General features: G+C 40.5%; 1 protein-coding gene across 2 annotated transcripts in view; it reads left to right on the plus strand.

The window, feature by feature from the left end:
• The window catches only part of tenm3 (teneurin transmembrane protein 3), a 327,457-nt gene that overhangs the window by 121,876 nt on the left and 180,488 nt on the right, over positions 1-25,093 (plus strand). For both annotated transcript variants that reach the window (XM_070970867.1, XM_070970875.1), the window contains exon 7: positions 6,450-6,717. In XM_070970867.1, the coding sequence (XP_070826968.1) occupies positions 6,450-6,717 (268 nt within the window). The remainder of the gene's footprint in view (positions 1-6,449; positions 6,718-25,093) is intronic.

Genomic DNA, 25,093 nt, shown 5'->3' on the forward strand with positions numbered 1-25,093 from the left:
GTGTGTGTGCGCGTGTGTGGTTGTTTATTGTCCTGCAGGAATTTGGACTTGGGTGAAATAAATAATGATTTACAGCTGGAGCAGGATTTAGCATTAGGCTGTTTCCTCCCTGTTGTTTATTTTAGAACATGGGGAAATTGATTTGAACTCCGCTAACTTAATTTGTCTTATCTCATATTAATTTGCCAATATATGGAACTAATATTTGAGTTTCTATTGCAAATCAAATGTAGGACACTGTAAAATGTTTATTGTCAGTAATTTACTGATATCTTAGTGTGGCATTTTCCTGTAAATAGACTGAAAATCCCCAAAACATTTGTTTGTTTTGCTAGTCTGCTGTGCTATTAATTTCATTAAATAAGTTAATAAGAGAAGTTATATATATAAAAAAAATGGCTGGTAGCTTTATCAAACTAATGTAGCCAGTTAGATATTGTTATGAAGCTGAATGAGAAGGAGCAAAAGGGCAAAACATCTTTTCTGTCATTAAAAATAAAGCAGGAAATAAGCCTTCTAGCTAGGGATGGGAATTGAGAACCGGTTCTTTTTGAAAACCGCCTCCCAGTAGCTCAATTCCTTGGAATCGTTTGCCTGCCTGGTTAATGATTCTGCTTATCGATTCCGCCTGTCTTGCACATGCGCGATAACGTTGTTGTGGTTTAGAACATAGCAATATGGCGTCGAGACAGAAACGCTCCAATGTATGGCTATATTTCACATGAAAAGATGACACCAGGGCCACTTGCAACACGTGCAAAGTTTCCATTTCTTCAAAGGGGGGAAATACCTCCAACATGCTAAGACATTTGTCCACACAGCATGCAGTTCATTTGCAGGAATGTCACGTGTTTGATACACTACTTAGTGACGCTTGTGAATCTAGCGGCAGAGCAAACACCAGGGCGTCATCTGTTATTAGTGCCGAAGGTAATGTTGAACTCTTACAAGCCGTGTCTGTTGTGTTAAGGTTAGTGCCATTTCACTCTGTCAGCTTTCGCCATATGAATCATGTCCATGTCCTTCCATCAAATTTAGATGACGATGACTGCCAGAGTCAGGCTGGCTCAGAGGCTGCAGCGGGCACCGGCAGGTCTCACACACCTCTATCCACTCCTTTCACTGAGGCAGGGAAGAGTCAAATGACCGAGACGAGGATAAAGGAATGTCACAGAGAGGTCACTAGATTTGTGGTGAAAGGTTTGCACCTTGTTGACACTGTAGATGCCTCTGAATTTCAGTAGGTTAATTTGTTGCATTTTATCTGGCACATCTGTTCAATGGAAATCAGAGATCTGAGTTCTGTCAGAGTTGCATGTTGTTATTTTAACCAGTGTAGTTCTGCTTCATTCATTCCTACTCTGAGAAGTAGCTCACCTACTTTTTAGGTTTGTTCTGAGGTTACGTCACACATCATTTGTGCAGACTGTATATGTTCTATTTTCTGTGCAGAGATGAAAATATAAAAGACAGTTAACGCAAACAAATCCATTTGTACTCTTTTATTTCCTCACCAAATGAGAATCGATAAGAGAATCGGAATCGTTAAATTCTTATCAATTCCCATCTCTACTTCTAGCTCCAAACAGGAGCTTTAGCATGGCCTCATTTCAGCTGACTTCGTTTAAATTCTCTCCACACTAAAAGATAATTAGTTAATATTTCTAAAATTCAAAGACACAAACAGGTTAAAGGATAACTGCAAAAACAAGTGTAACAGCACTTGTGGTTGTCCTGCAAAAACGTGGTAGTCCAGAATCAATCACTGATGCAAACGTTCATGTAAAATGCTTAACTGATAGTATGAAAATACCTCTGCGTGAATCTATGACGGTGCAGTGCTCTAACCCTAACCCTCATTTTTAAATGAGCGGATGAACTTATCACATCACAACCAAGCAGAACAAAAGACAACTGCTGCTGCTGTAAGGGATTCATAATGACCATACACATACAGTGCAGTCCATAAGTCTGAGTCCAGTCAGTGAAACATATATCGTTGCTGTTTTGACTCCAAAACACTGGATTTTAAAAGGCATGATGACAACTGCAGACTTTCAAGTTAAAGTTCAGGATGTTTACGTCCATATTAGGTTAACTTTGTAGGAATTGTAGACATTTTAAGGGACCAAAAGTAATTGTTCAAATTAACATAAAATTAAATGATGTCATTGTATTTAATATTTGATTTCAAATTGTAAAGTCATAATGAAATTAGTTTTTCAGTGATTCGCAGTACATTTCAGAGGGGCTTTAGGTAGACATTATGGGACATGCTTATGTTGACCTCTGACTGTGATGTTGTCCAGTTCGTCCCTGTGTTGCTCAAGAAAATATACATCATCATTTATAAGTGAGAGTATAGTTGGGTCCAATTTTAGTGACTTTTCCTCTCCAGTTTTAGGGGATCTTATGAAAAGTATCTGAAAAACAATAAATCATGAACTAAATATAAATAAAACCTTTTTTATTTTATTTTAGCGGGCCATACTGAAAGCCATTCCAAACCTTTGGGACACTGTGTTAACTATAAATAAAACAAAATGTGTTCATTTACCAATTGGAAACAGTACAAAAACAATATATTTAATGTTTGACCTCATTAACGTCATTAATTTTTGTAAATATCTACTTTTTTCTGAATTTGATGACATTCTGTTCTTATTTATTTTATTTAACTTTTATAAAATCGAGGTTTGAAAACTTACAAACTAAATATTGTACTCAAATCAAAGATGGAAGTTTGAGATCGTTCTTTGCGGTTAGTTAGTTTTTCTGTATTAAGGTTTAGAATAATATTTTCCCATAATTTATTGAACATCTGCAGTAACACACTGTACACACCTTATACAGTAAGACAGTGTAGACAGTGTTGAGAATTTGGAAATAATACTGTTAAAGTAACAAAAATCATAGAACTACGTGTAGTTATAGTTTTCCAAATCTTCTTCTGTGGGAGAGCTGCATGGGAGGAAGAAACTATGTTAATGTCTGTGTTGGCAGGTTCAGGTGCAGTGGGTTGAACAGTTGCAGGTTGCTTGAGTGCAAATCACCTAAGGTCTGGACTGTCTGGTGATGATGAACCTGTGACCATGACATTCATGATGCTGCATTTGAATTGCTCAATACTGCAGATCAATTTCTCCTCCACATACCGGGCAGATAATTTATTCTAGCTGTAGTAATTACTGTGTTTGTGCATGTTATCAATGACTAAATTGGCAGCCATGTTAGAAATTGCGTGAATAATGAGTAATGGTGGAAACCATGATCAATGGCTGCCTTGGCACTAGAAGAAGATCTTGGATACAAATCAAACCAAAGACCATTTAGAGGCCTGCCAATTCTTTGGCAAATAACGATGAATGATTTATGTAACACTTCAGGGGCCATTTTCACTAAACATCTAAAAGTTACAAGTGTTAGAGTCTTTACTGGGTGGTTTAGAGGAAATCCTAAAAATAGCATTTGTATCAGCTTCATTTTTAACATTTCTTTTGGTTTTTGAAGTTTGAGTAATTGATGAAGCAGAACATTTATGTCAGCTGAAGAAACACACACATAGTGTGTGCTCTCACATCACAAAGAAAAATTTGCCTTAATGGCCATCACTAGACTTTGTGGTATAGATGCTGTTCCACATGTCCAAGACGAAGACATGTTTACCAACCACACAAAGAGTCTTGGCATCAACACACAGTATTTGTCCCTGCCAGTGTCCAGGCTGAACTGATGATTCCTGCGTTTTTCTGAAAATCTGCCGAGGCTTCCGAGGCTGCTGCTTGAAAGGCATTAAGACCCAGTTGGATGTCACTTGGTGGGACACAGTAGCTGTTTTGACATCCACACACAACCAGGACCTCTGTTACATTACAACATGTGTCTACACAGTGTGTTGGCCTTTTCATTGCCTCTAATTAGGGTTTCTTCCCATACATGAATACCACTCGGAGACACTCTCACATACTGGTTCCCAACCAACCAATCATTGCGGACCCAGTGAAACAATATCATTCTCAGTAATATGGTTGGTATTTCTTAGTAAAAGTTCCTCTCAGCAGCTTTGCGAAGAGTCCTAGTGATGAAGATCTTAGATTAAATACTTAAATATTGCTGGTCATTCTGTTAGAAATATTTGTGCATGATTTCATCTCTCTATTACACTATCTGTTATCTGAGTATGAAAATAATTGAACAAAAATCAAACAGTTGTAACTGGGATTTTACTTTACTTTTTACTTTTTGAGGATGCTCATTACATGAGTGGGCCACTGCATGCTGTCCCTTTAGCCTCAATGTCAATTATACATTTTGGAGTCATGCACACATGAATGTCATTGTTGGAGACAAACACACAAGCTGTACAAAAGTTTCAGACATTAGGCTTTATGGTATGGAATACGGTGCCCTGCGATCGGCTGGCGACCGGTCCAGGGTGTACCCCGCCTCCCACCCATTGACAGCCGAGATAGGCTCCGGCCCCCTTCGACCCCGAAAGGGATAAGCGGCATAGAAAATGGATGGATGGATGGATGGATGGATGGATGGATGGATGGATGGATGGATGGATGGATGGATGGATGGATGGAATACACACAGTGGAGATATGTTGGGAAGGTCCAATGGGACGTTGAGCCTGATACACACAACTGAAAACTGGCTCAGATTAGGATAAGGGGCTCTGGAATGCATTATGTCAATGAGTGTCCTCACAAGAATATAAGCACAGACACTGTGTGTGTGTGTGTGTGTGCGTGTGTGTGTGTGTGTGTGTGTGTGTGTGTGTGTGTGTGTGTGTGTGTGTGTGTGTGTGTGTGTGTGTATGGCACTCGGCATTTAGCCTTGAAGGTTTGCATAAGCGGAGCAATTACTAAGCTGGCAAAACAGCATATGGAAAGAAAGCGCGAGGGGGAGAGAGGGAAAGCAAGCACTTCCTCCACAACCAAGAGGCCCTCCCTCGCCCACCCCACTGCTCCTGCACATATCCCTTCTTTTCTCTCTTTACTTTCTATTTTCTCCAGTGAGGACAGTGGAGAATGAATAACAGCAGGGCTGGGAAATGGAGACTTGATGCTCTTTATGCAAATCAAATACCAGCATTGCCATTCATTTCCTTCAGAGCACCCTGAAGACAGAAAAGGAGCCAAAAAGCACTGGGGGAAAACAGCAGGGAAAAGTTGAAGCCAGGTCAAGTTTGAGCAAATATTTTTACAAAAATGCAGCTGAGCTTTTGAAGGCCAATCACTGATCAGTATTCAGCCTGGCTGAGCTGAGCACAACATAGGGTTTCACTTCTCACCAGCCTTGACCGGCCCATACACTGCAGTGAAATTTACATAGTGGTTAACATCAAAGCCTACAGTCAGTGACTGCTGAATTTGACAGCTACAAGCAGACCTGATTCAGATACAATGACATCAAGATTCAAGAAGTGTTTGTAGCAGATCGAGAAATCACATGATCTTCATTTAATTCATTTCACCAATGAATGTCACAGCATTCACACACATACATTTTTTTAACTATGCATTGAATTTCATGGCCACTACTTTGGTAAAGAGTAAAGTTTTTGATCTTTATGAAAGATCAAAAACTGCTGATCTTCTTCAGCATCTTCAATCTGTCCATAGCCTCAGGGCTGATATATTCAGACAGTCTGTCTGACTGTATCGTCAACAGGTTGAACTGCTACAGGCACCATAGTTAGACTTCTGCCAATTATTGCATCACAGAAATTCATGTTTACTCTCATGAACTGCAAAGGTCTGTCAGAGTCCAGCTGTTTCTCTCTCCACACTTGAGATGCTGACAATTCTGATTTCCTACAGATGAGACCCTATCTGTGTCACTGAATGATTGGATGTGACCTGAGAGTTTACTATGCAGATGTCTAATCAAAAATGAGAGAGATAAGTGTTCCCAAATGGACAAAACGCACCCTCTCCTGTCAGCTGAAACAAACTCTGAAACAGCTCAGTTACCCAGAAGAGCTCAACAAAGAAACTCCAAGAAAACAAACCTACCTCACAAATGCTTCTTTTTTTAAACTGCTAAACTGCCAGTGTGAGAGGTGGGTTTGGATATGAACATGAGCTACAAGTGAAGAATCTGTTTCTGTCTGTGTTGAAGTGGAATTATTTTCTTTTTGCAATATTACATTCCCTAACAACCGTGAAAAGGACAAGCTCATCAGTAATGAATGGATATTCTTGGTACAACTGAAAGCCAGTTTGAAATTATTAAAATCCAATGAAACCTCAAAAACAGCCCTAAATCTCTTAACTCCTCGCCGGTCCATCATTACTGCACTTTCAAAAGCCAAAAGAAAGTCAAAGTTGGAAAATCAACCACTTGATGTGAATCTATGACCTTTTAATAGGTTGAAGTGTGATAAATCCAGCACAAAGATGTGCATCCTTCTAACCATTCTTCTCTCCTGGTGTTGACAGAGCAACCATCCAATCACCACGGCTCCACCCTGCCTCCGGTACCTCCCCCTCACCGCCAGCAGCCCTCAATTACAGCTCTCAACCAATCTCTGGGCTCCACGCACCACGCTGGCCATTCCCTGAATTCAACGCGGCAGCTTACCCCTCCCACTGGAAGCCCGGCCCCCGTGGCCGGCCAATCACCAGCCGAGCTGCAGACCACGCCACCTGAGAGCGTCCCGCTGCAAGACAGCTGGGTGCTGGGTAGCAATGTGCCACTGGAAACAAGGTAAATGGACTTTGTCTTACTTTTTCATCTGTCCACAACATTTTTCTTAAGTAAGCCTAGTAAGTTGGACTTACTAAGCCTTAACTTTACACTAAAGAACCACAGCTGCAGCTGTCTTATCCGTGTCAGCATTACTGTTCAAGAGGCCAGTGGTGATGGGATGATATGACTGATGCTTAGTGGGCATCTCCTCTGTGAATTGATTGTGGAGTGAATGCAGTAAAGTTTAATGATGAGATGAGATAAGCAATAAGGCCACTCCTCAAAGTCAGTTCCATTCAGACAAAAATCATTTTGCTGCATTAAACACTACATTGAATTAAAATCTGTGAGGAAAAAGTGTCATCTGATTTGTTGTAATTTTAAAGGGTCTATAATATAATTTCAAATTTGTTAAAACACATTCCTATAGAGAAGTATAGCAATCAGACTAATAATAAGTTGAACTGCTTTGTATCCAAATGCTGAGTCTTATTTCATTGTGTCGTATTTAGGTTTTAAGGCAAATCAGTGTGATGTATTTTGACAGATAGTGGTTCGCTCTCCTCATCAGACTCTTTTCTTAATTAAACAGGAAAGGAAATACTGTTTACCCTCGCATTCATTTAGAAGAGATCTTGGCTTGATGAAGTAAGCAAAGGGCACTGAACTGTGTGAGATGGAGTTTTTCAAAATGCAAACGAAAGACACTCCTGACAGTTGGATTGTTATTGTATATCAGTCACTGAAAGGAAGTAGCACTACACAAAACATTTTATTACTTTAAAGTTGTAGAAAAGTGCATTCAGACAGAGCTTTTACCAGATGGAGCACATGCTCTGTTAAATCAAATATTGAAAGAGTAGCAACTGTTGCTTAAGAGTGCAACATGACATGAAGCTACAAATATCACTGCTCTGCAGACAGACAGGGTGTGTAACACACACTCATTAATACTCAGTAGACCTGGGCTGATACCAGCATCCAGTTTGATCTGTTCCTGTGCACACCCATTAATCCATTCATCAATGAACCTGCTCTCTGTCTGTCACTGTCTGACTTTGCTGCCAGACTATGTAAAGAAATGTAAAGATGTCTGTCAAGTTTAACCAAATCAATTACACAGTGAAATTTGAGTAACAAATAACATTAGAATTTGCTGAACTGGTAACAAAGATGGCTTTAATACATCTCTAGGCCCTGATTTTGACATTAAAAAGAAGTGGGCATCCTTCCTAGAAATAGATAATTCCCCAAAGTCATCACCAACTCTTCTGTGGGAAACAGGGAAAACAGTTTTAAGATGTAGAGTCAAAGAAAAAGAAGATCCGACAGCTTGAAAACATTAATGGAAATAATATATAGAAATCCCCAAATGAACTAAAAGTATGAATTCCAAGTAAGTGAAATTATCCATAAAACATGTAGACTTCAACAAAAAAAATTCATCTTAATAATAAATCTGGGTAAAATTTGGCGAATCAAATTAAACAAAAAACAAAGAAAAAGAAAAAAAAATCTCCATCATTAAGGACTCAGAAGAGAAGCCCAGGCAATCACCCAAAGAGACAAATCAAATCTTCAGAGATTTTTATATCAATCTATAAAATTCTCTGACAAGGACCCGAGTCAAGAGGACGTTAGCACTGATTTACCACAGCTTAGTAAAGAACAAACAAACATACATGTTTACCCAATAACACGGGATGAGCTCTCCTGTCATCAATCATATGTCCACTTACAAAGCAACAGGACCTGATGACTTCCCTGCTGAGTTCTACAAACACTTCTGGTGTTGCTCTTTAAACACTGATAACTGAAATAAAACAAAATTCAAGTCAAAATTCAAAGCTACAATTTCCACTTCTCTTGAAACCAAACAATGACCCAACTTTACCATCAAGTTACTGCCCCCATTTCTCTCCTCAATGTGGATATAAAAAGCAGCACTGCAGCACTGCTACCCCCCCCCCCCCCCCCCCCCCCCCCACACACACACACACACACACATCAAACCATCATAGCACTCGACAGCTAACAAAACAGAACCCTGTTTAATTTGGCTTATTTCCCTTTGCTGGACATCATTGTGACAAGCTGACAAGGCCTTCCAAAGAAATCCAACTAACCTCTGAAGACTTTTAACAAAATATTGCTCATTTTCTGATGCATTTAAGCAGACTGTGAATCCAAATGTCGTCTTTGTTCAACTCTTTTATTTCGGTATGCCAGACCTTTAGAGTTCTAACTGAATTTGTCATTTCAAAACTCAAGAGAGCATCCTGAGGCCAGTGCTTCTTTCTTTTCAGCATTGACACAGGTTTTATTGGATAGTTTGTGCCTTAAATCCCTATTCACTCAACAATTTGTAGCTTTTTCTTTCAAGCTTTGTTGAATACAATGGCTGCATGCAGTTCTCTTATATCACTGTTCTCTCCACCACGGTCTAACATCACACTGGTGACGATATAAAGGCCTGTTGCCTCCAAGCTGTCTTCACACACACACACACACACGTACAACTATGCTTGCAACTTTAACCATGACCCTCTGTTCACCAGTCTGTTACTCACTTCGTCTTTCACCTGTATTCATTTGTCTGTCCTGCTCTCCTTAATGTCTCTCACTCAGTGAGAAAAAGAGAGTGACAGACTAATAGATGAAGAAATGTCTGTCTTTGTATCTCCCAACATTGCCTCTGTGTTTGAGTATGGGAATGTGTGGACCTCTTGGACAGCCAGACTCTGAACCCTGATGCAGCTTTTAATGTTATGAAGGCTTAGCACACACACACACGCACACACACACACACACACACACACACACACACACACACACACACACACACACACACACACACACACACAATTTATGAGGGTAACTTCGACCTTGACCTTTAATTCACCAGACAATTTGTAGCCAACTCTTTCTTTTCTTCTTTCTTCTTTCTCTGCTTGCCACTCTTTGTCTCATTCTTGAGAGAGGGAAGGGGATGCTGATAGATTGATAGAGGGGAAAATGTCTGCTTCTAGGATCTTTACAACCCCCAACATTTTGGCTGCATGTGTGTTGGAAAATGCTTGGACCTTTGGGAAAGCCAAACCATGTCCCTGGCTCAGCTTTATACTCATATAAAATACACACACACACACACACACACACACACACGCACACACACACACACACACACACACACACACACAGTCCTTCACACTTCACACACTTCAGAGGACATTACATTGACATACCCTACACATACCCTAACCTTAACCCACGTCTTCAACATACACATTACATTATGGGTCTCCACAATGTGACTGTGTAAAAACAGATTTATGTCCCCACGTCCCCACAAAGTGAGTAATACTCACATACACACATACGCACCCATACACACACACACACACACACACACACACACACACACACACACACACACACAGATCAAAGCATCATCTTTCAAACCTGAGTCCTCCCCCACCAACGAGACAGACCATATAGTATGTGAATTTGGTATGTATGAGGGTGTGTGTAAGGAATAGTATGTCTCTCTCTCTCTCTCTCTCTATCACACACACACACACACACACACACACACACAAGCACACACACAGACAGACTTGGAGATGAAGCAACTAGCAAGGGCTTCAGGAGACCGAGTAAGAAAAAATATCAGCTCACGGGGTGGAGCTGAAAAATAAATGCTGTGTGACTTGGAGGCACTCCCTGCATGGCAAATCAAACACATCCATCCTCTGCTGGACGCTGCAGCCAGCGCTCCTCTCTGTCCCGCATCCTTCATCACGTCTCTGTCTTTATCCTTCTATCCTCTCTTTTCTTTCTTTCTAACTGTACTGAAATTCCATCTATCCATCAATTTTCTATACCGCCTATCCCTTTCGAGGTTGCGGGGGGGCTGGAGCCTATCCCAGCTGTCAACAGGCGAGAGGCGGGGTACACCCTGGACCAGTCGCCAGTCGATCGCAGGGCACAAACACACAACCATTCACACTCACACTCACACCTAGGGGCAATTTAGAGTCACCAGTCAACCTAATGAGCATGTTTTTGGTCTGTGGGAGGAAGCCGGAGTACCCGGAGAGAACCCACGCATGCACGGGAAGAACATGCAAACTTCACACAGAAAGGCCTGACCCAGGAATTGAACCGCCAACCTTGTTGCTGTGAGGCACGCGCACTGCCTGCTGAGCCACCGTGCAGCCCTGTACTGAAATTATACACCATAATAATTTAACAACAGTTTTAATAGTTACAATTACAGTTTGTCAGGTGGCAGACGCTTTTATCCAAAGCGACGTACATATGAGATTTTCATACATCACAAGCAAGGTTCTAGATGGGAGAGAACAACAAGAGTAAATGCCCTAACACAACTTTCTGGTCCAACTGGATGTAGGTGCTACAAGACAGTGTTATGAAGTGATGCACAGAGTGGATAAAGAGAAGAGAGAGATGTTTTTTATAAGAAAGAAGGTGTTCAGTAAAGAGCTTGGTCTTTAGTCTTTTTCTAAAGATTGAGAGGGACTCTGTAGAATGAATGGAGTTTGGTAACTCTCTAAAAATAACCCCGAACCCTTCCACCACCGGGGAACCACAGAAGAAAAGAGTCTAGCTAGAGACTTAGGGCCTTTTGAAGGTGGCAACACCAGGTGCTGTTCCTGGGGGGAGTGTAGTGAGCGGGAGGGAACATAAACTTGATTGAGGGAATTCAGGTAGGTTGGAGCGGTTTTGGTGGTGATTTTGTAGGCAAGCATCAATGACTTAAGCTTCATGCGGGCAGCAACTGGGAGCCAGTGGATGGATATGAACAGCGGAGTGACATGCGCTCGTTTGGGCTGGTTAAAAACAAGCTGAGCCACTGCATTCTGGATCCTCTGCAAGGGTTTTAATGAGCGTGCTGGGAGCCCTGCCAGTAAGGAATTACAGTAGTCGAGGCACTTGTACTAGTTGTGTTGCATGTTCAGCCAGGTAGAGTCTGATCTTCCTGATGTTGTACAGGACACATCGGCATGACAGAGCAACGGAAGTCACATGCTCTTTAAAAATTAGTTGGTCATCTACATAGGTCATCACATAGTACACCTCTTTTTGTCAACCTCAGAAAACAACAGCATTACTAGTTGAGGCAAATGCCCAATTTAGAATTAGAACTCCAAAAATGGAGGAGGTCAGTGTGGACGAGTGGCACAACAAAATGTTCATCTTTCACACTTGGGTGACCATGATGGTCCTGTAACCTTAACCAAATGGTTGTTATTGTTATCATGGCAATTGAGGCTTTTTAACCTGAGCAGATTTGTAACTCTATGAAGAAAACAAACGTGAAGATTGTCACACATAAATGCATCAAAATAAAAAAAAATCAGAACAAAAGGAAATAGTTTTTAATGTCTGCATTTTATTTTTCTGTGGAACATACTTCAATGCCGATGCTTGTTTCCGTGCCAACACCACTTTTTTCCAATACAAGTGTTTAAATGACAATGTTTCCCTTTTTTAACGCCAAATTTTATTTTTGTTGCCAAAATTTACAGTCACTGTTTGGGCTCTGTACACAGAGAGTTTCCAATAGCCAGCTTTCATGTTCTGCATACTCAGGCCACCAAAATGAAGCAAGTAAACAGAATGCAGGACATCTATATTTACTGAGAATTAATTCTAACAGCTTTAAAAAAGGGTTCACTCAAACTGGCATTTCACCATGATATTAAAGTTTGCGTCTTGTGTGTGTGTGCTGCCTCGTCCCTGCTGCTGATGATAATGATGACACTGAAGTATTGCTGTGAGTCACTGCCAGCCACAGCTCTCCTGCCTGGCCTGAGTCTAACCTTTAGACCACCTGACTCACCCCCTGCCCCAGATTTCAAATAACTCCTAATCTTGTTCCTCATGTGCAGCCATCTTCTATATGGCGTCTTTGGGACTTGGTTACATCTCATGATGTCCTTCATGGTTTGGGATTTTCCACACACACATGCATCTGAAGTTATTTTCCATTTCTTGATGGACACATTGCAGCGTCCATAACACTCAATTACTGTTTATTATTATTATTGATAAGCTCTTAAGGCAAATACGCAGTGGCTGGAGTACTTCAAAACTAGGAATCTTTTTTTGACATAAGGTTTGGTTGTGGAAAACCACCAAATATGCTGTGATGTTGCTGTGGAGAATAACTCTGGGTTTAAAGGGTTTATGACCCATTTGTAGTGATCTCAAATAAGCCTTGTCACTCCAAACAGAGCTGATACACAACTCACATTCTTAGCACACAGGCTAATTACACTTCAGCTTGGTAAATGTGACGACGAGCCAGACAACTCACGGTTTTCATAGATGGACAGATCACACCTGAGCTGAAACTAATGGCACTAAACTGTGGTATTAAATCATTCAAATAAAAGTTTTTTGCTGCTCACCATGCTGTCGGTGAACTGGTCTCTTTTGGCAGAATTTGGGAGGCAGCACCCTCTGGTGGCCAGGCTAGATTTACTCATGTTATCAGGCTGAGATGAGTTCTTTTTAGTTTGAAATATTCTGTTTTTGACAATTAAGCATGGATTTGAACCAATAATAATATATATTTTTTTTTTCACATTAATTGATATTGCAATATTGATCGATCAAAGCATGACCCCAGACTCATTCAAAGATTCAAGGCTAAGCCCCGGATGTAAACTGACCATGTTCATAAAGAGCACATCATGTTGAGTTTGCAAAGGTCTAATGTAATTGACACTCCAGGGATTATTAAATACCTTTGGTATACAGTAAGTGTGAAGTTCATTTTTGGGTTGAATGGTCTTTTTCAAGGTGACATAGCAGATTCGCAAGCAGATGATGTTCTGTTGCTGCTCACTGACCAACGATCGGTCATTCCAGTCTGTTTTCAAGATCATTTACTCTTTATTCCCATTTTATGCCTCTTGTCAGTCAAGTTTCATCAGCAATTTGGCCTAAAACACAAGTTCAAACCTGTGTCAGCCTTTCAAGTACAAACCACCAGCTCACTTTGAAAAGAGCAGACACCAGCATTTCATCAGCAAGTCAAGTTTCACACTCAACAGTACCACTCTCTTTTATTTGAATATTTCACTTCTTCAAGAAAGAAAAAGATGTTTTCCCCGAGACATTTTCAAAGCCCTATCCGTCCACCAGCTTGATGTCAGAGTACACAAGCAACATCTTCAAGTCAAAGTCTGAAAAACAGTTGTGATGCAAAGACTTAATTGAAGATGTAACACAAAAATCGTCCCATACACAACCCATGTTGCACCAATCAAATCTATAGGAAATATGTAAGAGCTGAAAGTGCATCATGAGCTTCACTTCAGAGTCTGACTCACTGACTTCCTCAGATCTGAAGACAAGATCAGTGTCACTCCCACACACTAGGTTTATGTCCTGTTCAAACACTCCCCTCAACATACCTGTCAGCTGACGTGGTGTCAGATACACTGTGTGTGTGTGTGTGTGTGTGTGTGTGTGTGTGTGTGTGTGTGTGTGTGTGTGTGTGTCAAACAGCCATGGTATCATATAGACTCTATAGTTAATCTTTGCAGACAAAACACTCACCAGCTGCGACGTATCTTTAGCCCATATACTGTTCTCTCATACACAGTGTCAGCCTTGCTCAGAACCCTGGCTCTAGGCATATGTGTTTCTGTTTGTGAGCAGACTTACAAACACTATTTTCTCTGGAGTGCGTAGAATAACATGCGCGCGCGCACACACACACACACACACACACACACACACACACACACTCTCTCTCTCTCTCTCTCTCTCTCTCTCTCTCTCTCTCTCTCACACACACACACACACACACACACACACACACACAAACTGTGAGACAGAAGCTTTTCCAGATTGAATGCCAAATATATTTCCCATCTACTGTACATTTCCCATATTCACAGTTCATCATTTTCATTTGACTTTCTCTCCTTTCACTTTCAGCTCACTCTTGACTCACAGCTCACTAAACTAATAGAAAACCCCCAAAACAAATCTGTCTTTCCTTTTCATCGTAATGGCCACCACATGATTAAGAGAGCTTCCTACATTTGAGTAATGCTGAGATTATTCGGTAACTTTAACACAGCCTTTTTGGCTTCCGAATGGTATGTCACTCCTGAGTGAATTAGATCACCACGGTAACTAATGGCAGCTCTTCATGAAGCGGGCTACCTGTGCCCTCCTGTGAGTAACCATAATCAGAACATGGGCTGCAGGCATGTTGTCAATATGAAAACAGGAAAAAACATTGCTTAATTAAGACGTACCACAATGTTTCCTTTATGAGACCAATTCAATTCAATTCAATTCAATCCAGTTCAGTTCAATTCAATTCAATTCAATTCAATTCAGTTCAATTCAATTCAATTCAGTTCAATTCAATTCAATTCAATTCAATTCAATTCAATTCAATTCAATTCAGTTCAATTCAATTCAATTCAATTCAGTTCAATCCAGTTCAGTTCAATTCAATTCAATTCAGTTCAATTCAGTTCAATTCAATTCAATTCAATTCAATTCAATTCAATTCAATTCAATTCAATTCAGTTCAATTCAATTCAATTCAATTCAATTCAGTTCAGTTCAATTCAATTCAATTCAATTCAATTCAATTCAATTCAATTCATTTCAGTCAGTTCAATTCAATTCAATTCAATTCAATTCAATTCAATTCAATCCAGTTCAGTCAGTTCAATTCAATTCAATTCAGTTCAATTCAATTCAATTCAATTCAGTATTCCTTTATTAGTCCCACAAGGGGAAATTCCAGTTACAGCAGCACCAATGACAGAACCAAAACAGAAGTCTTAGTCATTGGTCCTGAAGGCCAGAGAGAGAAACTTTTACCAAAACTACAAGATCTTAAACCAACACATTCTGCAAAAAGTCTGTGCATGATTTTTGACTCTGAGCTTACTTTTATTCCACACATCAAAAACATAACAAAGACAGGTTTTTACCATCTTAAGAATATAGCCAGAGTCCGCCCGTTTCTCTCTCAGGCCAGCACGGAGGTGCTGATGCATGCTCTTATCTCGTCACTTAGATTATTGTAATGCCCTGCTCTCTGGTCTTCCCAAAAAGAGTATCTCCAATCTTCAACTACTACAGAACTCGGCGGCTCGCGTGCTGATGAGGGCCAGAGGGCGGGAGCACATTACACCAGTTTTAAAATCGCTGCATTGGCTCCCCGTGCGTTTCAGGATAGATTTTAAGGTTCTTTTATTAGTTTTTAAATGTTTTAACAGTCTCGGGCCTTCTTATTTATCTGACCTACTTTTACCATAACAACCCTCGCGGACCCTGAGGTCCTCCGGCTCCGGCCTCTTAACCATACCAAAAGTAAGAACTAAAACACACGGGGAGGCGGCTTTTAGTTATTATGGCCCCTGATTGTGGAACAGCCTGCCGGAGAACCTCGGGGCCGCAGAGACTGTTGATGTTTTTAAAAAGAGGCTCAAGACCCACCTTTTTAATCAGGCTTTCAATTGATTTGTTTGATTTATCTCATTCCTTTAATCAGGCGTCTTATCATATTTAATCCTTATTTTTATCTTATTTTAGTTGCATGTTTTAACAACATGTTTAATTACTATTTATTTCATTTATTCATTTTATTTTATTTTATGTTTATGTCTTAGTCCCTTGGTTTTTAGCTCCAGTGTTTCCTCATGGGGGCCCCCCACACTGGGAGCTGCTCTTGGTCTACTGATGGGGGCGCTGCCTGAGTCGGGGTGGACTCGGGTGGTGCTCCCTAGGCATGGGCCGGGGGCCCTCTCAGTGTGGATGGCCCCCAAAGGTGGCTTATTCCTTGCCTTTTCCGTATGGGTGCGTGCGTGTGTGTCTGTGAGTGTGTGTCTCTATACGTCTCTATGTATTTATGGGGGCGGGAGGGCTGGGTTTTCTATTGTTTTTAGCCTCTGTGAGGCACTTTGTGTTGCTGCCATATAAATAAAGTTTGATTTGATTTGATCAATGAAGCGGATATGCTGTATATGTATATACAAAAGAGTGGAATAAAAAATAAACATCGTCTTAAGAAATTATAGATAGTATTTGCATTGCACAGATTATTACACAGATAATTCACAAGTTACTTGGAGCAGTTTTTGTCGTATAGTCTGACAGCTGCAGCACTCGCAGGTCCACAACCATTTAAGGTCCACACACAACACTCACACACACACACACACACACACACACACACACACACACACACAGTGGCAGGGTGAGGTGAGTGGTGTTCAGCTAGTTGCAGTCTGCCACTCTACTGCTAAATGCTGCTGTTTTATTCCATTTCATGGCCACTTTGTGGTGAAAGTTGTATTTGTAGCTGCAGCAGATACTGTGAGTGACAGAATTCACCATTGAGACAGCAAAGAGGTGCGTTACGAGCATTTACTGAGTATCTAAGAGATGAAAGGAGACGAGAATGGGGTGAGATGTGATAGGACCGTGTGAATGTCCTCATTTACAGGTGTTAATCCCTCTATTAAAACACACACACACACACACACACACACACACACACACACACACACACATACACACACATACACACACACACACACACACTCAGACACACATACACACACACACACACACACACACACAGACACACACACTCAGACACACATACACACACATACACACACACACACACAGACTCAAACACACATACACACACATACACACACACACACACACACACTCAGACACACATACACACACATACACACACACACACACACACACACACACACACACACACACACACACACACACACACACACACACACACACACACACCTGTGCCCGCAGACTATCACAGACACTTGTACAGACACTCACAGATTCAGTACATGCACCCACTGTGTCAAGGGACACCTGACACAACTGGTCACTGGACTGAACAGGTGTCAGTATCAATCTCACATGCACACACACGCAGACACACACAGTGCATGGGTGACCCTCACTGTGATGTCTTGATTCTTGATACGAAACTACAATGCTAATTATTAATAAAAAAATGTAACTTCATTTTATTCTTAATTCAAAAAAAATATATGTAGCACAAATGTCTTTGCCAACAAAATAACCCCCAATTGAATATTATGTTACACTGCTATTGTAGCAGTTGCAGAATGGTTGCTCATGAATGGAAGGACAGCTCTCACACCAGGATTCAGGATCTGCACATTTATTCTATAAAGAGCAGCACGGGGCACAGTCAATACACACACACAGTGGCGGGCTCTCCCTCACTCCTCACTGCAAAAGTCATCCATTGCTTTTTTTTTTTTTTTTACAATATACATATTTCCAAATAAAATATGTCCACAGAAAAAAATGCATGCCCTTACAGGGGTTACAAGTATACTTTAAATTGGTATCTCTTAGGGAAAAATAAAAAAATAAAAATATACATGAAATAATTAGATCATTTTCATGTTGTTAGGCTACTCATCTAATGCAGTCCTTCCTTAAACTACACAAAAGAACATTACAACCAACTCTTTAACATCGTCACGCACCTATAAAGAGCAGCACGGGGCACAGTCAATACACACACAGTGGCAGGCTCTCCCTCAGTACTCTGCAGCGAGTCAGACAATATGCAAATGATAAAAAAAACTCTGAAGAAATTAACAGAAGTAAAACATGTTTTTTATCTTACAAAACCAATGAAAGAAACCCAGGAACACTTTAACAATGACTTATCATGACATTTCCATGCAGTTTAAACCGATAGCTTAAACAAAGGAGGGAGAGGATCGCAACACATCTTACCACTGCAAAAGTCATCCATTGCTTTGCCTGGAATTTGCCACTACGCTGCCAATGACTGTGTTGTGCGTAGGTAGGTTAGAATACATACTTCGACTGATTTTTATTGTGGCAGAGGATATTATACACAGGTTTTGAGAATGTTCACAAAAATAAGAAAATATATATCTCGCCCGTTGACAGCCGAGATAGGCTCCAGCCCACCCGCGACCCCGAAAGGGATAAGCGGCATAGAAAATGGATGGATTGACAATGACCATTCACTAGACAAACATCAGAAGCACTTATTTTCATAGGTTTGGAAGTTTTGCATAATGATAAGCCTGCAGAGAAAGAGCAATTAGAAGGTGAATGATCCTTTGATTCCACATACTACAGACGGTGTTTGTGAGTCATTCATGTGTGTAGCAAAGCTGTTGTTCATTGACTGTTGTCACACAGTAACACAGTACAGTACGATCCAGCTACAGTATATACATCGACTATACCAACCGTGGCATCTTTGCGTCACTCCAATTGTCAAAAGATGTAAAAGATCCAGTCTGAGTCCCGTTAATGTAATGTAAATGCATTTCAGAGGATGTTATTGTCATCAGATTACCAAATTAGCTGTAATTGACAACATGCTACTCTCATCTAAGCACACAATCATTTTACACTTGATTATCCATGCCATGTCTGTCTGCTGTAATTGACCTGCATTTAAACACTCATCAAACACATATAGACTAGTCAGAATCAGAAAAAGCTTTATTGCCAAGTACGATTTTACACATACAAGGAAGTTTGCTATATGCAGCTCTTTATATGTTTATTACAGTTGTTTCAGTTTAGTACAACCCATATTTATGTTTATTGTTAATAATTATGACATGAGCAAAGAGGAAGTGGTGATGTAGTACAAAGAGCAGGAAAGGTCATATATGGAGGAAGGCATTTTAACCTGCAAAAGTCATCCATTGCTTTTTTTTTTTTTTTTTTTACAATATACATATTACCAAATAAAATATGTCCACAGAAAAAAATGCATGCCCTTACAGGGGTTACAAGTATACTTTAAATTGGTATCTCTTAGGGAAAAATAAAAAAATAAAAATATACATGAAATAATTAGATCATTTTCATGTTGTTAGGCTACTCATCTAATGCAGTCCTTCCTTAAACTACACAAAAGAACATTACAACCAACTCTTTAACATCGTCACGCACCTATAAAGAGCAGCACGGGGCACAGTCAATACACACACAGTGGCAGGCTCTCCCTCAGTACTCTGCAGCGAGTCAGACAATATGCAAATGATAAAAAAACTCTGAAGAAATTAACAGAAGTAAAACATGTTTTTTATTTTACAAAACCAATGAAAGAAACCCAGGAACACATTAACAATGACTTATCATGACATTTCCATGCAGTTTAAACCGATAGCTTAAACAAAGGAGGGAGAGGATCGCAACACATCTTACCACTGCAAAAGTCATCCATTGCTTTGCCTGGAATTTGCCACTACGCTGCCAATGACTGTGTTGTGCGTAGGTAGGTTAGAATACATACTTCGACTGATTTTTATTGTGGCAGAGGATATTATACACAGGTTTTGAGAATGTTCACAAAAATAAGAAAATATATATCTCGCCCGTTGACAGCCGAGATAGGCTCCAGCCCACCCGCGACCCCGAAAGGGATAAGCGGCATAGAAAATGGATGGATTGACAATGACCATTCACTAGACAAACATCAGAAGCACTTATTTTCATAGGTTTGGAAGTTTTGCATAATGATAAGCCTGCAGAGAAAGAGCAATTAGAAGGTGAAATGTAAAGTAAAATGATCCTTTGATTCCACATACTACAGACGGTGTTTGTGAGTCATTCATGTGTGTAGCAAAGCTGTTGTTCATTGACTGTTGTCACACAGTAACACAGTACAGTACGATCCAGCTACAGTATATACATCGACTATACCAACCGTGGCATCTTTGCGTCACTCCAATTGTCAAAAGATGTAAAAGATCCAGTCTGAGTCCCGTTAATGTAATGTAAATGCATTTCAGAGGATGTTATTGTCATCAGATTACCAAATTAGCTGTAATTGACAACATGCTACTCTCATCTAAGCACACAATCATTTTACACTTGATTATCCATGCCATGTCTGTCTGCTGTAATTGACCTGCATTTAAACACTCATCAAACACATATAGACTAGTCAGAATCAGAAAAAGCTTTATTGCCAAGTACGATTTTACACATACAAGGAAGTTTGCTATATGCAGCTCTTTATATGTTTATTACAGTTGTTTCAGTTTAGTACAACACATATTTATGTTTATTGTCAATAATTATGACATGAGCAAAGAGGAAGTGGTGATGTAGTACAAAGAGCAGGAAACTGACTGTTGCATTTTCACATTTGATGTGCCTAAAATGATCGTGCCAGTTACAAGCAAAGTAAGACAAACAAACTCATGTGACCCAGACATATATGAAAGAAATTGGCAAACACATTTTTCTTGGTGACAGATTTTGTAAAAACAAGTGTGATTCCCGTCCCTGTAATTTTACCTAAGCACAATGAATTCGTTTCTCTGGTGGACTGGTAAAGAACAGATGAAGAAACAGCTGATTGTGCCCAGCAATCCAAAATTCATTTCATCATGCTCAGCTTTCCGAGCATGACAAACTGCAGGCCATCTTCTCATAAATCATTTTGTTTTGGGGTCATTTTAATGGCTTAATTACATTTGCATCAGTATTTTCAGATATCTAGTTGTTTTTTGTTATAAAGATTGTCCATGGTGTTTCTGAGGGTCCAGCTTCACACCACAAGATAATTGCAACTTCATAAACAATTGACATGGAAGTGTTGTTGTTGATAAAAGGCAGTGGTGGCAAAAGTAGAAAAACAAAAATGAAAGCAGAAAACTTATTTTTACTTAGAAAGACCACCATTGTTATCAGACTGTATTAGAACTTCTGTATTTTATACTAAGTTGATATCAGTAACAACTATTGTCTGATAAAACAAGCTTTTTAATTATTTTCAATTATTTACAATGGTTTAATGATATCTTTCCAGTATAAACTTAACTAAACTGTAAAAGCACACAATTTTACATCTCAACAGTCATTCAGTCTCCATCACCAACCTGACCTTTCTCTCTCATTCTGTATGTGTGTGTGTGTGTGTGTGTGTGTGTGTGTGTGTGTGTGTGTGTGTGTGTGTGTGTGTGTTGCTATATCTGACCTCTGTGCCTCATTCTGTCTCACTCTGAATGCAATCATAATAAAATGTGACTGTTTTTTCATTCACCCTCCACAGAGACATGAGGCAGTTTAATATTTTGCAAAATAAAGAAGTGGAAGGCAGAAAAGTTTGCCCACACACACACACACACGCACACACACACACACACACACACACACACACACACACATGCGCACACGTGCACACACACACACACACACACACACATGCACACACACACACACAAGCGAGCGCACGCATGCACACACACACACACACACACACACACACACACACACACACACACACACACACACACACACACACACACACACACTAAAGACATCAGCACACCTCCCAGCACAAACAAATATACCTCCTGTTCAAGCATTTGTAGTTTTTCCATTTCAGCAAGCCTTCAGTTTGTTCTTACAAATTGAAAATAAAAGCCACCTACCACATGCCTCTGCTCCACCAAAAAGCCCAATAAATAAAAACAAAATAAAAACGACACCACACATCAACATCAAACGTGCAGACAAAGGGAACAAATTCCTCCTTTAAAGTAACATAAATACCGTATAAGGCAAGGAGCTGCACAGAGGGTTTAAAGACAAGTTTTGGTGTTTTTCTGATTATGTAAACTTGTTGCTCCCTCTCCACAATATCCATGTCTCCACAAACAGTAGTTAATGCAATGATTAATGTAATGATACCTGCCAAACTGCAGCAGAGGAGTCAATCAGTTGGATGTGGTTCCACCTGTGTCTGTTGATTGTAAGCCCCTTGGCATTTGCACTTTCACAGTAACACTTAAACCTTTAACTGGTGATCATCACATTAAGTAGATAGTGAGTGATAGTGCGAGTTGTTTATGAAATTGATGATCTTCCAGAGGCTCATGTCAGATTGATTAGTTGGTAGACTAAAAAACACGCTTTCTGCTAATTCAGGTCAGTTTTATTTATATAGCACATATTACGACAAAAGTTATCTCAGACACTTTCCATGTAGAGCAGTTCAAGACCGTATTCTTCAGTGTACAGAGACCCGACAATTACCCTATGAGGAGCACTGAGTGATGGCAGCGAGGAAAAACTTCCTTTTAACAGGCAGCAACCTCAATGGTGATGGATTTTGTCTGTAATAATTCAGATGTTTTCTTTCTCATTAAATTCTCATTTAATTAATTTACATTGTCAGGGGCAGACACAGTCTGTATGGGGTTTTGGGTGGATAACTGTTCCAGTGGAAGCGCAGAGAAGCTGCCTCCTGGTCTCAGCTCTGGGTCATCATGGTTGATTTTTGGTCTGCTCATAAAGTCAGTCAGATTTCTTCAAAGGAGAGCTGCTCCATCCAAAGTGGGATGGACACCATCTGTCCTCAACAGACCACATCTTCCCCAGAAAGCCCTCACTGGTTGCTGTACACCACCTCAACAGTATTTCCATTTATCCATAGCCAGCGCGTTGTTGCAGAGTGGGGAGAACCTGTTACAAACATGAGCTGGTTGCTGGTGGGATTCAGCTTAGGGCTATGCATCCATTGGACAGTCACCCAGCCTCCCCAGTTTTCCTCTGCTCCTTGCGAGGCGCAGAGGGACAGCTAGCAGGAGGTGCCACACTGGCTAACTGGCTGACTACAGCTAATGGCTATGTAACGACGAGTTTCCATTACTAAATCTCTATTAACAGTATATTTTACCAGTAAAGATGCTAATGTGATCGGCATATACATATGAGCACACAGGAGAACCATGTGATAGTAGCTTGTGTTACATGTGCACAGTGGTGACATGAGGCTGGTCCACCTCATCAGTCCCCTCTAAAAGAAGAAGAAGAAGAAGGAGAAGGAGAAGGAGAAGGAGAAGGAGAAGAAGAATTGGAGGGACAATCCCCTTTATTAGTCACACAACAACTACATCACACACACGCCATGCAGATTTGGTGAAATTTGTCCTCTGCCTTTATCCCATCCTGGTCACCTTCCTCCATGGCAGACCAGGAGCGGTGGGCTGCCATCCGACGGGCGCCCAGGTACCCAATCTCTTTCGTGGGGGTATTTTAAGGAGGATACCCCAGGTGAACATGGGGAGAACATGCAAACTCCACACAGAGTTTCCTTTCCTTTCCTCAAGCAGCTGGCACTGAAGGCATGGTGGAGGACACGACAAACCCGGGACCTTCTTGCTGTGAGGCGACAGCGTTTCCACCGTTCCACCGTGCCGCCACAGGAAATAAGGCAATGTTTGACTCACGTATGTGTGAGTGTGAGTTTTCAAACTACAGCCAAATGGTAAATAGGAAGTAACTGCCATGTTCAAACCTCTGCCTGTTGTCCTTCCCCCAGGGTGTTCTGGTAAAATAATTCCCCTGGGGTTAGCACACCTTTTCATCAGTTCCGGTAGGGTAACATCAAGTGGGATGTGGGTAGAGGGGAGTTTGGCTGCATTGGTTAAATGTATTTATTTGTGTAAGATATTTATTGGCATTTATTAAGTGTATTTGAGTGTGTAAATAAATATTAAGACTGTGTATATATTTGGTGAGGGTTTATGGAAATATTTATTGCATATTTATACGAGTATATATCTGTATTGCTCTCTGTAGATGGTATGTGCCAGCAGACACCCTTATATAAGGGGCAGTCTGTGTGTGGTGGAGGGGTTCTTCCTGAGGTAGATGTCGAGCATGCTATTATCGTTGAGCAAGAATTGTTGTACTTAATAAGATTGAAAAATTAAAGTTAAGATGGAAACCTCACCGCTCTCAGCATCTGCCTCCTTGACTGCTCAGTCAGCCTAATGGGCTAATTTTACATGGTGTGGAGCAGCATTTCCAATTCACTGAGCATGAACACGTCTGGACTTGTTTATATTAATAATCTAATGTTCCCATACATTCTGGCATGAGATTCCACTTCACATAAACAACCAAGCTGAAATAACACCTGAATGTCATCTCAACTCTTGTGAAATACAGCATCTACTCTTGTTTTAGGTTGTCATCTGGTTGTGGGACTGAATACATCTCATCCTCTTAATGAAATGCTTAAGAATGTGTTTTTGTGCTGTAGCCGTGTAAAATCACCTACAAAACACAGGACTGTTCAATGTCTCTCTCTCTCTCTCTCTCTCTCTCTCTGCAGTTCTGTTCCTGTTTATTTGCTCTCTCCTGCTTTAGTTCCTGCTCTCTCTTTTTTCTGTCTTCCTCCTTCCATCTCTCTTTTCACATCTTGCCTAAAGGCAGGTATTAATTGAAGGGTCCTTGTTATAATAGGCTCTAATTGTTAATCACACTGCCTTGTTCGAGGAGCAGTCTGATT

This window comes from Chaetodon trifascialis, chromosome 2 (genome assembly GCF_039877785.1).
Source record: "Chaetodon trifascialis isolate fChaTrf1 chromosome 2, fChaTrf1.hap1, whole genome shotgun sequence".
NCBI lineage: Eukaryota > Metazoa > Chordata > Actinopteri > Chaetodontiformes > Chaetodontidae > Chaetodon > Chaetodon trifascialis.